General features: G+C 45.5%; 1 protein-coding gene across 1 annotated transcript in view; it reads left to right on the plus strand.

Moving 5' to 3' along the window:
- Nucleotides 1-14295, plus strand: part of si:dkey-250k15.4 — a 29315-nt gene extending 15020 nt beyond the window's left edge. The window contains exons 2-3 of the mRNA XM_034173993.1: nt 13335-13477; nt 13598-14295. Of these exons, the coding sequence (XP_034029884.1) occupies nt 13335-13477; nt 13598-14212 (758 nt within the window). The 3' untranslated portion in view covers nt 14213-14295. The remainder of the gene's footprint in view (nt 1-13334; nt 13478-13597) is intronic.
- Nucleotides 14296-15118: the final 823 nt, after the last annotated feature.

A 15118-nucleotide genomic window follows, 5' to 3' on the forward strand; every position in this document is an offset into this window, starting at 1 on the left:
CAAAGGTTACGACTGCAAAACTTAGTAGCAAGAATTGTGCGAACGGCACAGAACGGCTGAGAAAGTTTACCTGTCGGGTAAGCTGATTTCTCTGCAGGGAGGTGGAGTCACTGCCCGGCTTTTATGGGTTGAGGTGATGATGATGGGGTGTGTGACAGCTGTCAATACCGGTGCTCCTGAGAGGCGACTGCGCTCTCTGGCGCCTGAAGCCTGCCTTCAGGCAGGGCGCTCTCTGGTGTTGGGCCAGCAGTACCTCCTCTTCTGATGGCCCACACAACAGGACCCCCGCCCTCAACGGGCGCCTCCTGGCGCCCGACCAGGCTTGTTGGGATGTCGGTTGTAGAAATCGGCCAGGAGCGCCGGGTCCAGGATGAAGCTCCTCTTCACCCAGCAGCGCTCTTTGGGTCCGTAACCCTCCCAGTCCACCAGATACTGGAAACCCCGGCCCTTTCGACGAACATCCAGGAGCCTGCGGACGGTCCACGCAGGCTCTCCGTTGATGATCCGGGCGAATGGTCCGATGTAGCGGTCCTTTAGCTTCTGGGATTCAACCAGGAGTGGGATGACTTTCGTGGAGAGCCACACCTCCTGCCCGGGCTGGTATGCAGTGGCCAGGGTACGCCGGCGGTCTGCATGGTCAATGGCCCTTGTCCGGGCCTTCAGCAGGGCAGAGCGGGCAGTGCGCCACACCCGACGGCACCTCCTGAGATGGGCCTGGACCGAGGGGACCCCGATCTCTCCCTCCACGACTGGGAACAATGGGGGCTGGTACCCCAAACACACCTCAAACGGGGAGAGGCCGGTAGCCGATGATATCTGGCTGTTGTGTTCGTACTCGATCCAGGCCAGATGGTGACTCCAGGCCGTCGGGTGCACGGAGGTAACGCAGCGTAGGGCCTGTGCCAACTCCTGGTTGGCCCGCTCTGCCTGTCCATTTGTTTGTGGGTGGTACCCGGACGAAAGGCTCACGGTGGCCCCCAGTTCTCTACAGAAACTCCTCCAGACTTGCAAGGAGAACTGGGGACCACGGTCGGAGACGATGTTCATGGGGATACCTTACAGACGCACGACGTGGTGGACCAGGAGGTCTTCAGTCTCCTGGGCCGTGGGGAGCTTCGGGAGGGCTATGAAGTGGGCCGCCTTGGAGAACCGGTCCACTATCGTCAGAATGGTGGTCATACCCTGGGACGCAGGGAGACCCGTGACAAAGTCCAGGCCTATGTGGGACCAGGGGCGACGAGGCACTGGCAATGGCTGGAGGAGTCCTTGTTCCTTCCTGTGAACTGCGTTGCCCCTGGCGCAGGTGGTGCAGGCCTGGACGTATTCCCGGACGTCGGCTTCCATCGAGACCCACCAGAAGCGCTGCCGGACCAATGCCATGGTTCTTCGCACCCCTGGGTGGCAGGAGAGCTTAGAACCGTGACAGAAGTCCAAGACTGCAGCTCTGGCCTCTGGTGGGACGTACAGCTTGTCCTTGGGTCCATCTCTGGGGTCCGGGTGTCGTGTCAGGGCCTCCCTGATGGTCTTCTCCACGTCCCAGGTGAGGGTGGCGATGACAGTGGACTGGGGGATGATGGTGTCTGGTGGATCTGACAACTCTGTCTTGACCTCCTCTTCATGCACCCGGGACAATGCGTCGGACTGTTGGTTTTTGGTCCCGGGGCGATACGTGATTTGGAAGTCAAAACGACCGAAGAACAATGACCAGCGGGCTTGCCTGGGGTTCAGACGCTTAGTGGTCTGGATGTATTCCAGGTTCCGATGGTTCGTGAAAACCGTGAAAGGTACCGCAGCTCCCTCCAACAAGTGTCTCCACTCCTCAAGGGCCTCTTTCACCACCAGGAGCTCCCGATTGCTGACGTCATAGTTCCTTTCAGCTGGGGTTAACCTGCGGGAAAAATGGGCACAAGGGTGGAGGACCTTATCGGACTCCCTGCTCTGGGACAGCACGGCTCCTAGCCCTGAGTCGGAGGCATCCACTTCCACGACGAACTGGCGGTTAGGATCGGGCTGCACCAGAACAGGCGCAGTCGAGAACCGGCGTTTCAACTCCCTAAACGCGGCTTCGCACCAATCCGACCAGGTGAAGGGGACTTTTGTGGCGGTCAGGGCCATCAGGGGACTAACCACCTGGCTATAGCCCTTAATGAACCTCCGATAGAAGTTTGCAAAGCCGAGAAACTGTTGCAGCTTCCTACGGCTTGTTGGTTGGGGCCAATCTCTCACCGCCGCAACCTTGGCCGGATCAGGGGCGACGGAGTTGGAGGAGATTATGAACCCCAGGAAGGACAGAGAAGTGCGGTGGAACTCACTTCTCGCCCTTCACAAACAGCCGGTTCTCCAACAACCGCTGCAGGACCTGACGTACATGCTGAACATGGGTCTCAGGTGAACATGGGTCTCAGGATCCGGGGAGAAGATGAGAATATCTTCCAGATAAACGAAGACGAACCGATGCAGGAAGTCCCGCAAGACGTCATTTACCAAAGCTTGGAATGTCGCGGGTGCGTTTGTGAGGCCGAACGGCATGACCAAGTACTCAAAGTGACCTAACAGGGTGTTGAATGCCGTCTTCCACTCGTCTCCCTTCCGGATTCGAACCAGGTGATACGCGTTTCTAAGATCCAATTTGGTGAACATTTTGGCTCCATGCAAGGGCGTGAACACTGAATCCAACAGGGGCGGGTATCGGTTGCGAACCGTGATCTCGTTCAGCCCTCTGTAATCAATGCATGGACGGAGTCCGCCGTCTTTCTTGCCCACAAAAAAGAAACCAGCACCCATTGGGGAGGTAGAGTTCCGGATCAACCCGGCAGCTAAAGAGTCCCGGATGTAGGTCTCGATTAATTCGCGCTCAGGACGTGAGAGGTTGTACAGCCTGCTGGACTGGTACTCAACGTCCGAGATCAAATCAATGGCACAATCATACGGATAGTGCGGGGGCAGCGTGAGTGCCAGATCTTTGCTGAAAACGTCAGCAAGGTCGTGGTACTCAGCTGGCACCGCCGCAAGATTGGGGGGGACTCGAACCTCCTCTTTAGCGGTCACACCGGGGGGAACCAAGGATCTTAGACACTCCCGGTGGCAGGTTTCGTTCCATTGAGCCACAACCCCAGACAGCCAGTCAATCCGGGGATTGTGTTTACTCATCCATGGATAGCCCAAAATGACTCGGGAGGTGGAAGGTGTTACAAAAAACACTATCTCCTCCCTGTGATTTCCAGACACAACCAGTGTTAAGGGCTGTGTCTGGTGTGTTATTAGTGGAAGAAGGGTGCCATCTAGTGCCTGTACCTTCAATGGTGAAGGGAGGGCCACTAGAGGGAGCCCTACTTCCTTTGCCCATCTGCTGTCCAGCAGATTCCCTTCTGGCCCCGTGTCCATGAGTGCTGGGGCGTGAAGGGTTAAATCCCCACTAAGGATCGTGACTGGGATTCGTGCAGATCTACGTGCACTCTCCGCGTGCACTCTCCGCGTGCATGTTGTGACCCACCCTTAGCCCAGTCTCTAAGGGCGAGTGTTGTTGCTTTGACCGTTTGGGGCAGTTTTTCTGCATGTGCTTGGTTGAGCTGCAGTGAAAACACTCCCCACGGGCCAGCCTCCTTTGTCTGTGATCTGACTTTCTTTTGGCCCTGCTCGTTTCCATAGCAACGTCAGCAGGGGGAGCTGTCGTCACGTGGAGTGCTCTGGCTTTGGAGCATGGGGAAGACGGCGCCTTTTCGGACCCGGAAGGAAGAGGGACGGCTCGTGCCTGACCACACCCCTCGTCTCGCTCCCGTCGACGTTCTGCTATTCGGTTGTTTAACCATATTACCAGGTCGATAAGCCTGTCTAAATCCCGCGGCTCGTCCTTTGCCACCAGGTGCTCCTTAAGGACCAGAGACAGTCCGTTTACAAAGGCAGTGCGGAGCACTACAGTATTCCAGCTGGCTCTCGCTGCCGCGATGCAGAAGTCGACTGCATACTCGGCTGCGCTCTGACGCCCCTGTCTTATCGACAGCAGCACAGTTGGAGCAGTCTCGCCTCTATTAGGGTGATCGAACACCTGTCTGAACTCCCTCACAAACTCAGTGTATGCTGATAGAAGCTGTGAGTTCTGTTCCCAGAGAGCCGTAGCCCAGGCGCATGCCTCACCTCGAAGCAAATTCACGACATAAGCCACCCGGCTGGAGTTCGACACGTACATAACGGGACATTGTGCAAAGACGAGTGAACACTGCATTAAGAAGTCGCCGCACGTCTCGACACAACCTCCGTACGGTTCCGGAGGGCTTATGTATGCTTCAGGGGATGAGGGGGGGGGTTCGTTGAACAACCACTGGAGGTTCTGTATTCTGCACCAGGTCAGCAGGAGGAGGTGCCGCAGCCGCGCCCTGTGTGCGCGCTTCCACCTGGGCGGAGAGCCTCCATCCTACAATAGAGTATAATGTTATGCTCGGTCACTAAATCCAACCAAGCAGTGAAGGCGGTTAAGATCTGCTGCAACTCACCCAGTACGCCTCCTGCTGGCGCCTGCGCACCTTGCGTCTCCACTGATTGTTCAATGGATGGTTTGTGCCCGTCGGGATCCATGACGTTTGGCCGAGAAATCCTGTTGGGAAAGTGAATGACACAGACCCACAACAGGGGGCGTAAATGAACGGACAATGGAGATGCCAAAAGGTAACAATTTAATGTTGTGAAAAGGTGCACAACTGAATACAAATTCTGCATTTAAGAACAGTCAATCAATGTCAAAGGTGATGTGTGGGCAGGCTCGAGGATAGACGCCTGTCCAGAGAAGAGCCGGGCCCCACACGGTTCCACTGCCAACTGAGACCTGCAACACACCGGAGCTGCCAAGTCCTGAGTCCCCAGGTGGCCACTGCCTCCAGCTGTCAGATCCGGTACTGCTGGCAGGAAGAACAAACAGGTTATGGTGGGTGTGTGAACACCCAGCAAACAGCAAAAAACACAGTTCCTTCCTGAGGGAAAAATCCACCACTCCCAGAAAACAGGAACGCTGAGAATGTGTAGTACCAACAGTATACTTAGCAAGTTAGGAAAGTGAGGAGTGGGAATGCCAACTCCCTCCAACTTCCACAAACCCAGCTCCAAGCTGTGAGTATACAAAGGTTACGACTGCAAAACTCAGTAGCAAGAATTGTGCGAACGGCACAGAACGGCTGAGAAAGTTTACCTGTCGGGTAAGCTGATTTCTCTGCAGGGAGGTGGAGTCACTGCCCGGCTTTTATGGGTTGAGGTGATGATGATGGGATGTGTGACAGCTGTCAATACCGGTGCTCCTGGTTGCTCATGAGAGGCGACCGAGCCCTCTGGTGCCTGAAGCCCGCCTTCAGGCAGGGCGCCTTCTGGTGTTGGGCCAGCAGTACCTCCTCTTCTGACGGCCCACACAACAGCTATGTGGCTAAAAAGATTAATCCAGATTTTAAGTATATTTCTTATTTTTACATGGGAAACAAGGTACCAGTAGATTCTCACAAATCCAACAAGACCAAGCATTCATGATATGCACACTCTTAAGGCTATGAAATTGGGCTATTAGTAAAAAAAAAAAGTAGAAAAGGGTGTGTTCACAATAATAGTAGCATCTGCTGTTGATGCTACAAACTCAAAACTATTATGTTCAAACTTCTTTTTTGGCAATCCTGTGAATCACTAAACTAGTATTTAGTTGTATAACCACAGTTTTTCATGATTTCTTCACATCTGTGAGGCATTAATTTTATTGGTTTGGAACCAAGATTTTGCTCGTTTACTAGTGTGCTTGGGGTCATTGTCTTGTTGAAACACCCATTTCAAGGGCATGTCCTCTTCAGCATAAGGCAACATGACCTCTTCAAGTATTTTGACATATCCAAACTGATCCATGATACCTGGTATGCGATATATAGGCCCAACACCTTAGTAGGAGAAACATGCCCATATCATGATGCTTGCACCACCATGCTTCACTGTCTTCATTGTGAACTGTGGCTTGAATCCAGAGTTTGGGGGTCGTCTCACAAACTGTCTGCAGCCTTTGGACCCAAAAAGAACTATTTTACTCTCATCAGTCCACAAAATATTCCTCCATTTCTCTTTAGGCCAGTTGATGTGTTCTTTGGCAAATTGTAACCTCTTCTGCACATCTTTTATTTAACAGAGGGACTTTGCGTGGGATTCTTGCAAATAAATTAGCTTCACACAGGTGTCTTCTAACTGTCACAGCACTTATAGGAAACTCCAGACTGTCTTTGATCATCATGTAGCTGATCACTTGGTGAGCCTTTGCCATTCTGGTTATTCTTCTATCCATTTTTTGATGGTTGTTTTCCGTTTTCTTCCACGCATCTGTTTTTTTTTTGTCCATTTTAAAGCATTGGAGATCATTGTAGATGAACAGCCTATACTTTTTTGCACCTGCGTATGTTTTCCCCTCTCCAATCAACTTTTTAATCAAACTACGCTGTTCTTCTTAACAATGTCTTGAACATCCCATTTTCCTCAGGCTTTCAAAAAGAAAAGCATGTTCAACAGGTGCTGGCTTCATCCTTAAATAGGGGACACCTGATTCACACCTGTTTGTTCCACAAAATTGACAAACTCACTGACTTGTGCGAGCTCTTGCTTGCCACTACTGGTGGTTGGCTCTCACTGCGGTATTGTATCACTTCCTGTTCCGGAGCACAGCGGTGTTTTGCTGTATCTGTTAGCTGTTTAATCTGCGCAGTTAGATTGATCTAGTTAACTAGATAACGATTTGTTTCACAGTGCAATCTTCACGTGCCTTAACTAAAGCACTCCCTCTGCTGAATCACCTCTAAATTGTTTACACATTATTCACTTTGTGTGTTTTTATGAATCCGCTAGCTTAGCGCAGCTACTACCTCTTAGCCGGTTTAGCATGGCGGCTTCTCCTGTCTCTCCTGCACTTTTCTGCTCTGGGTGTGAAATGTTTAGTTATTCCTCGGCGTCCTTTAGTAATGGTACTTGTAATAAGTGTAGCTTATTCGTAGCTTTGGAGGCCAGGCTGGGCGAATTGGAGACTCGGCTCCGCACCGTGGAAAATTCTACAGCTAGCCAGGCCCCTGTAGTCGGTGCGGACCAAGGTAGCTTAGCCGCCGTTAGTTTCCCTCTGGCAGATCCCGAACAGCCGGGAAAGCAGGCTGACTGGGTGACTGTGAGGAGGAAGCGTAGTTCTAAACAGAAGCCCCGTGTACACCGCCAACCCGTTCACATTTCTAACCGTTTTTCCCCACTCGACGACACACCCGCCGAGGATCAAACTCTGGTTATTGGTGACTCTGTTTTGAGAAATGTGAAGTTAGCAACACCAGCAACCATAGTCACTTGTCTTCCGGGGGCCAGAGCAGGCGACATTGAAGGAAATTTGAAACTGCTGGCTAAGGCTAAGCGTAAATTTGGTAAGATTGTAATTCACGTCAGCAGTAATGACACCCGGTTACGCCAATCGGAGGTCACTAAAATTAACATTGAATCGGTGTGTGACTTTGCAAAAACAATGTCGGACTCTGTAGTTTTCTCTGGGCCCCTCCCCAATCGGACCGGGAGTGACATGTTTAGCCGCATGTTCTCCTTGAATTGCTGGCTGTCTGAGTGGTGTCCAAAAAATGAGGTGGGCTTCATAGATAATTGGCAAAGCTTCTGGGGAAAACCTGGTCTTGTTAGGAGAGACGGCATCCATCCCACTTTGGATGGAGCAGCTCTCATTTCTAGAAATCTGGCCAATTTTCTTAAATCCTCCAAACTGTGACTATCCAGCGTTGGGACCAGGAAGCAGAGTTGTAGTCTTACACACCTCTCTGCAGCTTCTCTCCCCCTGCCATCCCCTCATTACCCCATCCCCGTAGAGACGGTGCCTGCTCCCAGACCACCAATAACCAGCAAAAATCTATTTAAGCATAAAAATTCAAAAAGAAAAAATAATATAGCACCTTCAACTGCACCACAGACTAAAACAGTTAAATGTGGTCTATTAAACATTAGGTCTCTCTCTTCTAAGTCCCTGTTAGTAAATGATATAATAATTGATCAACATATTGATTTATTCTGCCTTACAGAAACCTGGTTACAGCAGGATGAATATGTTAGTTTAAATGAGTCAACACCCCCGAGTCACACTAACTGCCAGAATGATCGTAGCACGGGCCGAGGCGGAGGATTAGCAGCAATCTTCCATTCCAGCTTATTAATTAATCAAAAACCCAGACAGAGCTTTAATTCATTTGAAAGCTTGACTCTTAGTCTTGTCCATCCAAATTGGAAGTCCCAAAAACCAGTTTTATTTGTTATTATCTATCGTCCACCTGGTCGTTACTGTGAGTTTCTCTTTGAATTTTCTGACCTTTTGTCTGACTTAGTGCTTAGCTCAGATAAGATAATTATAGTGGGTGATTTTAACATCCACACAGATGCTGAGAATGACAGCCTCAACACTGCATTTAATCTATTATTAGACTCAATTGGCTTTGCTCAAAATGTAAATGAGTCCACCCACCACTTTAATCATATCTTAGATCTTGTTCTGACTTATGGTATGGAAATTGAAGACTTAACAGTATTCCCTGAAAACTCCCTTCTGTCTGATCATTTCTTAATAACATTTACATTTACACTGATGGACTACCCAGCAGTGGGGAATAAGTTTCATTACACTAGAAGTCTTTCAGAAAGCACTGTAACTAGGTTTAAGGATATGATTCCTTCTTTATGTTCTCTAATGCCATATACCAACACAGTGCAGAGTAGCTACCTAAACTCTGTAAGTGAGATAGAGTATCTCATCAATAGTTTTACATCCTCATTGAAGACAACTTTGGATGCTGTAGCTCATCTGAAAAAGAGAGCTTTAAATCAGAAGTGCCTGACTCCGTGGTATAACTCACAAACTCGCAGCTTAAAGCAGATAACCCGTAAGTTGGAGAGGAAATGGCGTCTCACTAATTTAGAAGATCTTCACTTAGCCTGGAAAAAGAGTCTGTTGCTCTATAAAAAAGCCCTCCGTAAAGCTAGGACATCTTACTACTCATCACTAATTGAAGAAAATAAGAACAACCCCAGGTTTCTTTTCAGCACTGTAGCCAGGCTGACAGAGTCAGAGCTCTATTGAGCCGAGTATTCCTTTAACTTTAACTAGTAATGACTTCATGACTTTCTTTGCTAATAAAATTTTAACTATTAGAGAAAAAATTACTCATAACCATCCCAAAGACGTATCGTTATCTTTGGCTGCTTTCAGTGATGCCGGTATTTGGTTAGACTCTTTCTCTCCGATTGTTCTGAGTTATTTTCATTAGTTACTTCATCCAAACCATTAACATGTCTATTAGACCCCATTCCTACCAGGCTGCTCAAGGAAGCCCTACCATTATTTAATGCTTCGATCTTAAATATGATCAATCTATCTTTATTAGTTGGCTATGTACCACAGGCTTTTAAGGTGGCAGTAATTAAACCATTACTTAAAAAGCCATCACTTGACCCAGCTATCTTAGCTAATTATAGGCCAATCTCCAACCTTCCTTTTCTCTCAAAAATTCTTGAAAGGGTAGTTGTAAAACAGCTAACTGATCATCTGCAGAGGAATGGTCTATTTGAAGAGTTTCAGTCAGGTTTTAGAATTCATCATAGTACAGAAACAGCATTAGTGAAGGTTACAAATGATCTTCTTATGGCCTCAGACAGTGGACTCATCTCTGTGCTTGTTCTGTTAGACCTCAGTGCTGCTTTTGATACTGTTGACCATAAAATTTTATTACAGAGATTAGAGCATGCCATAGGTATTAAAGACACTGCGCTGCGGTGGTTTGAATCATATTTATCTAATAGATTACAATTTGTTCATGTAAATGGGGAATCTTCTTCACAGACTAAGGTTAATTATGGAGTTCCACAAGGTTCTGTGCTAGGACCAATTTTATTCACTTTATACATGCTTCCCTTAGGCAGTATTATTAGACGGCATTGCTTAAATTTTCATTGTTACGCAGATGATACCCAGCTTTATCTATCCATGAAGCCAGAGGACACACACCAATTAGCTAAACTGCAGGATTGTCTTATAGACATAAAGACATGGATGACCTCTAATTTCCTGCTTTTAAACTCAGATAAAACTGAAGTTATTGTACTTGGCCCCACAAATCTTAGAAACATGGTGTCTAACCAGATCCTTACTCTGGATGGCATTACCCTGACCTCTAGTAATACTGTGAGAAATCTTGGAGTCATTTTTGATCAGGATATGTCATTCAATGCGCATATTAACAAATATGTAGGACTGCTTTTTTGCATTTCTCTAAAATTAGAAAGGTCTTGTCTCAGAGTGATGCTGAAAAACTAATTCATGCATTTATTTCCTCTAGGCTGGACTATTGTAATTCATTATTATCAGGTTGTCCTAAAAGTTCCCTGAAAAGCCTTCAGTTAATTCAAAATGCTGCAGCTAGAGTACTAACGGGGACTAGAAGGAGAGAGCATATCTCACCCATATTGGCCTCTCTTCATTGGCTTCCTGTTAATTCTAGAATAGAATTTAAAATTCTTCTTCTTACTTATAAGGTTTTGAATAATCAGGTCCCATCTTATCTTAGGGACCTCATAGTACCATATCACCCCAATAGAGTGCTTCGCTCTCAGACTGCAGGCTTACTTGTAGTTCCTAGGGTTTGTAAGAGTAGAATGGGAGGCAGAGCCTTCAGCTTTCAGGCTCCTCTCCTGTGGAACCAGCTCCCAGTTCAGATCAGGGAGACAGACACCCTCTCTACTTTTAAGATTAGGCTTAAAACTTTCCTTTTTGCTAAAGCTTATAGTTAGGGCTGGATCAGGTGACCCTGAACCATCCCTTAGTTATGCTGCTATAGATTTAGACTACTGGGGGGTTCCCATGATGCACTGAGTGTTTCTTTCTCTTTGCTCTGTATGCATCACTCTGCATTTAATCATTAGTGATTGATCTCTGCTCCCCTCCACAGCATGTCTTTTTCCTGGTTCTCTCCCTCAGCCCCAACCAGTCCCAGCAGAAGACTGCCCCTCCCTGAGCCTGGTTCTGCTGGAGGTTTCTTCCTACTAAAAGGGAGTTTTTCCTTCCCACTGTCGCCAAGTGCTTGCTCACAGGGGGTCGTTTTGACCGTTGGGGTTTTTACGTAATTATTGTATGGCCTTGCCTTACAATATAAAGCGCCTTGGGGCAATTGTTTGTTGTGATTTGGCGCTATATAAATAAAATTGATTTATTGATTGATTGATTGACTGAATGCCACACTACTATTGTTGTGAACACCCCCTTTTCTACTTTTTTTCACTAATAGCCCAATTTTATAGCTTTAAGAGTGTGCATATCATGAATGCTTGGTCTTGTTGGATTTGTGAGAATCTACTAAATCTACTGGTACCTTGCTTCCCATGTAACAATAAGAAATATACTCAAAACCTGGATTAATCTTTTTAGTGACATAGCACTGTTATTCTGTATACTACTGTATATGTTAACAAGGTCCTTTTAAACATCCCCAATAATTTTGAGATCGTACTGATATATTTGTAATGCAGGGGTGGTGGCCAAGTGGTTAATGCGCTTGGTTTCAGTTCAGAAGGTTCCGGGTTCAAATCCCACCCCTGCCACATTTCTCCATGTAATGTGGAGTTGCGTCAGGAAGGGCATCCGGCGTAAAACTTGTGCCAATTCAACATGCAGATCCACCTTGGATTTGCTGTGGCGACCCCAAGTGCAAACAAGGGAGCAGCCGAAGGGACTTACTTTTACTGATATATTTGTAATATAACAATCATCCAAATAAGTCTCACAAATTATTAGTTATTGTAAAATTTTGCTTTGAAGTCTGCATATTGTATCCACCGAAAATATAATCATTATTCCACATCGTGGCATCATGGGCCTTCCACCTCCATGGCAACGGCCGGACAATGAAATGGCGGGACTTCCCCCAACTAACAAAATTACCATAAATATTAGAAAACAAGGAAAAAGAAAAAGAAATATCCACCGTGACTTTCAACAACTCTTCAAGTTAACTACAAAAATTTCAGACGGAAATCATCACTTTATGCAAGCATTCTCAATTTTTATAGTATTCAATATTGCAGAAATTTGATTATAACAGGTTTCCTGCTTACCAAAAAAAAAAAAAAAAGGCGCGTTTTCTGTTGGTTGTAAAAAAGTTCACATGGACCGTCATCGTTCGCCGGGAATAGATTACACCCCAGGTCACGAGCACCAATTGTATTTTCTACATGGTTCTTTCATGTAATTTGCTGCCCCTTACCAAAAACCAAACCATTGTATTCCTCATTTTGAGTTTATTAAAGGTCACATTAGAAAACAGGCCTGGGACTCTCACAGACACGTCCATCTTGTGAAGAGCCCCTAAAATGAGTTATACACTTTTTATACCCTGTGGGCATCACAGTAGGTGTGGTTCAGTCTCACATTTCTAATGTTACAAGCTCTCACCAACAGGGGAAGATCTCCCTGTTTCTGAAACTTGCACATACGTATGATGGAACTGAAACTTAACTCTAAGAAACTTCCAACCAAATAACACAAACACTTGATAACTAACATAGAATAAGGAATTAGCACAGATATTATCTAACATCACTTGCAATGCCTTTCCAAATTATCTGAATTTAACCCAGGTGGACTCCAGTTATACTGTAAAAACATCTCAAGGATGATCAGTAGAAACACAATGCACCTGAGCTTAATTTTGAGCCTCATGGCAAAGACTGTGAATACTTATGTACATGTGATTTCTTGTTTGTTTTTTTGTTTGGTTGGTTGGTTGTTTATATATATATATATATATATATATATATATATAATATAAATTTGAAAAAAGCTTGAAAAACAGTTTTCACATTGTCATCATGGGGTATTGTGTGTAGAATTTTGAGGAAAAAATGAATTTCATCCATTTTGGAAAAAGGCTAGCATAAAAAAATGTGTAAAAGGTGAAGCACTGTGAATACTTCCTGGATGCACTGTATACCTATGGCATAAAAGGTCTTAAAACAATGTTATTGATGATATTGTGATATTATCATTTATCGTGATTTTTCTGAGGCAATATATGATTCAGTAAAATTTGTTTTTGCGACAGGTGCCTAGAATATCCTTGCACATTTGAGAAATTTTAATCACAAATTAAAATATGACCTAACTCGGAGTAATTGGGGATTTAAACATTGAAAATGCATCTGTCTCAGCTGTTCATGAATGTGAGGATAAATCCTTAAATGCCTTTTGCCAGATGACCTACTGAAACAATGGTTCTTTTTATTGTTGTTGTTGTTTTTCTTTCTTATCTTAGATTCAGATGTAGTCACAACAGCATTTCAAGCCAACGCTGCCAGTCAGTCATGTTTTCACAAACAGAAAATGGCATCTTCCAAGAGGCGTAATCGGTATGTGTCATGGAGGGCCAGTCCACAGCCAATCCAGAGCCCAGACAAAGTGAGAGCTTCATTAACATAATTTCACAAATGACCTCAAACATGTCCTTCCTTTGTTACAAATCTAGATAGTTTATGTTTGGCTCAAATTGTCACAAAAGTCTTTCTGTGTGTTTTGTAGATTGCAGAATGGCTTAAAGGACCCTGTGTGGAGAGTTTTACTTGCCTGTCCAATAACATTCCCATGCCTCACTCCTCTCAACAGTTTTCTATGGACTTTGAGCCACATGGACCTTCATCCAGTGATGATTTGTTTGCTCCCTCTTCCTCTGCATTCTGGACAGATAAAGCTTCAAGAGCCCAGAGCAGAGAGTCAAATCTGATGAATTTCTCTGAAAGTAACTTTATAAACCAGACCACATGGCTGAGAGAGAGGAGCAGAGATCCTCCATACTATAACAGCAGCAGCCGATTGTTTCTTCATTCCGGGTCAGGACTGGAAGATTTAGACTCTGTAGAACCGAGGCACTACACCAGGAAGAAAGACCCATTTAAGACTGCCACATGTATTTCTGCTTCATCCTCCTTTGGCCGACTGCACCATTCTGAGGACAGTAATCACTTCCACCACAGCACCCAGGTCAGCCAGCCTCCAACCTGCTCCTCCATCAGGTCCCATCACATCGACATGACTAACTATCCCCCATCTCACATGCTGGAAAGAGATTCTGCACCTCTCTTTTCTTCTTTCTCTAGTCCACAACACTGGTCTTTCCCTCCAATGAAACTCTACTAATAGCTGATGAAGCTTTTACATATTTGTAATTGAAGAACAAAGGCTCTTAATTTACTCCCTTAAAACTCCATTTTTTTTTCCTCGCAGCGATGTTTTCTGTCAAACAAGTATTAAATATAAAAAAAACTTGTTTCTAATATTATTTTGTCCCAACAATGCTAAAATACAAAAAATGCACATACTTGCATTGTAAAAGCTTTTTATTGTTGAAAGTATTGAGACTTTTTGATTTAAAATATCTGCAACAAAAGGAATATAGTCAACACTGTGTTATTAATGTGTGCAAGCTCCACAAAACACATTTGTATAACAGCAGAATGTTACATGATGCATTTCTAAAGGCATTAGTAAATACAGAATATTTCCACTGACATTGACTTGTGGTTGTACAAAGTGAGCAGTAAATGTTTTGAATTGTATGCATCACACTGCCTATTTACAGTTTGTGAAATAGCAATGAAAATATCGAAAATGCATAGGGAACTCTGGCATTTTTTTCAACCTGGACTCTATTTAAAGATGATCTTGAGTTCACCTTTGGCTGAACTCAGGACAAAAACAGTGATAATTTGTCCTGTACTGAGTTGGAATGCTAACACTGTTGCGGCTACACGGCTATAAAATGGAATGGTGCAAGAAAATTTTCTTGTTAACACTGAATAGGTGAAAATGTACCAAGTATCTCTGGTAGGATGGAGAGGATCTGTACAGAAATAAACGTGTATATATCAACTTCATTAGATGTAAAGAAACCTTTTTAAAATGACTGACTATACAAGCACCTGCATACTTACCTTAGCCTTATTCCATTTTGGCAACATGCTCTCAACTAAGTCCATAAAAATTGATTGTCAATGAGGGGCTGGTTCTTCTGCCTATCATCCCCCGCTGGACGAAGGCCTGAAG

The sequence above is a fragment of the Thalassophryne amazonica genome, chromosome 7, assembly GCF_902500255.1.
Source record: "Thalassophryne amazonica chromosome 7, fThaAma1.1, whole genome shotgun sequence".
In the NCBI taxonomy this organism is placed as follows: Eukaryota; Metazoa; Chordata; class Actinopteri; order Batrachoidiformes; family Batrachoididae; genus Thalassophryne; species Thalassophryne amazonica.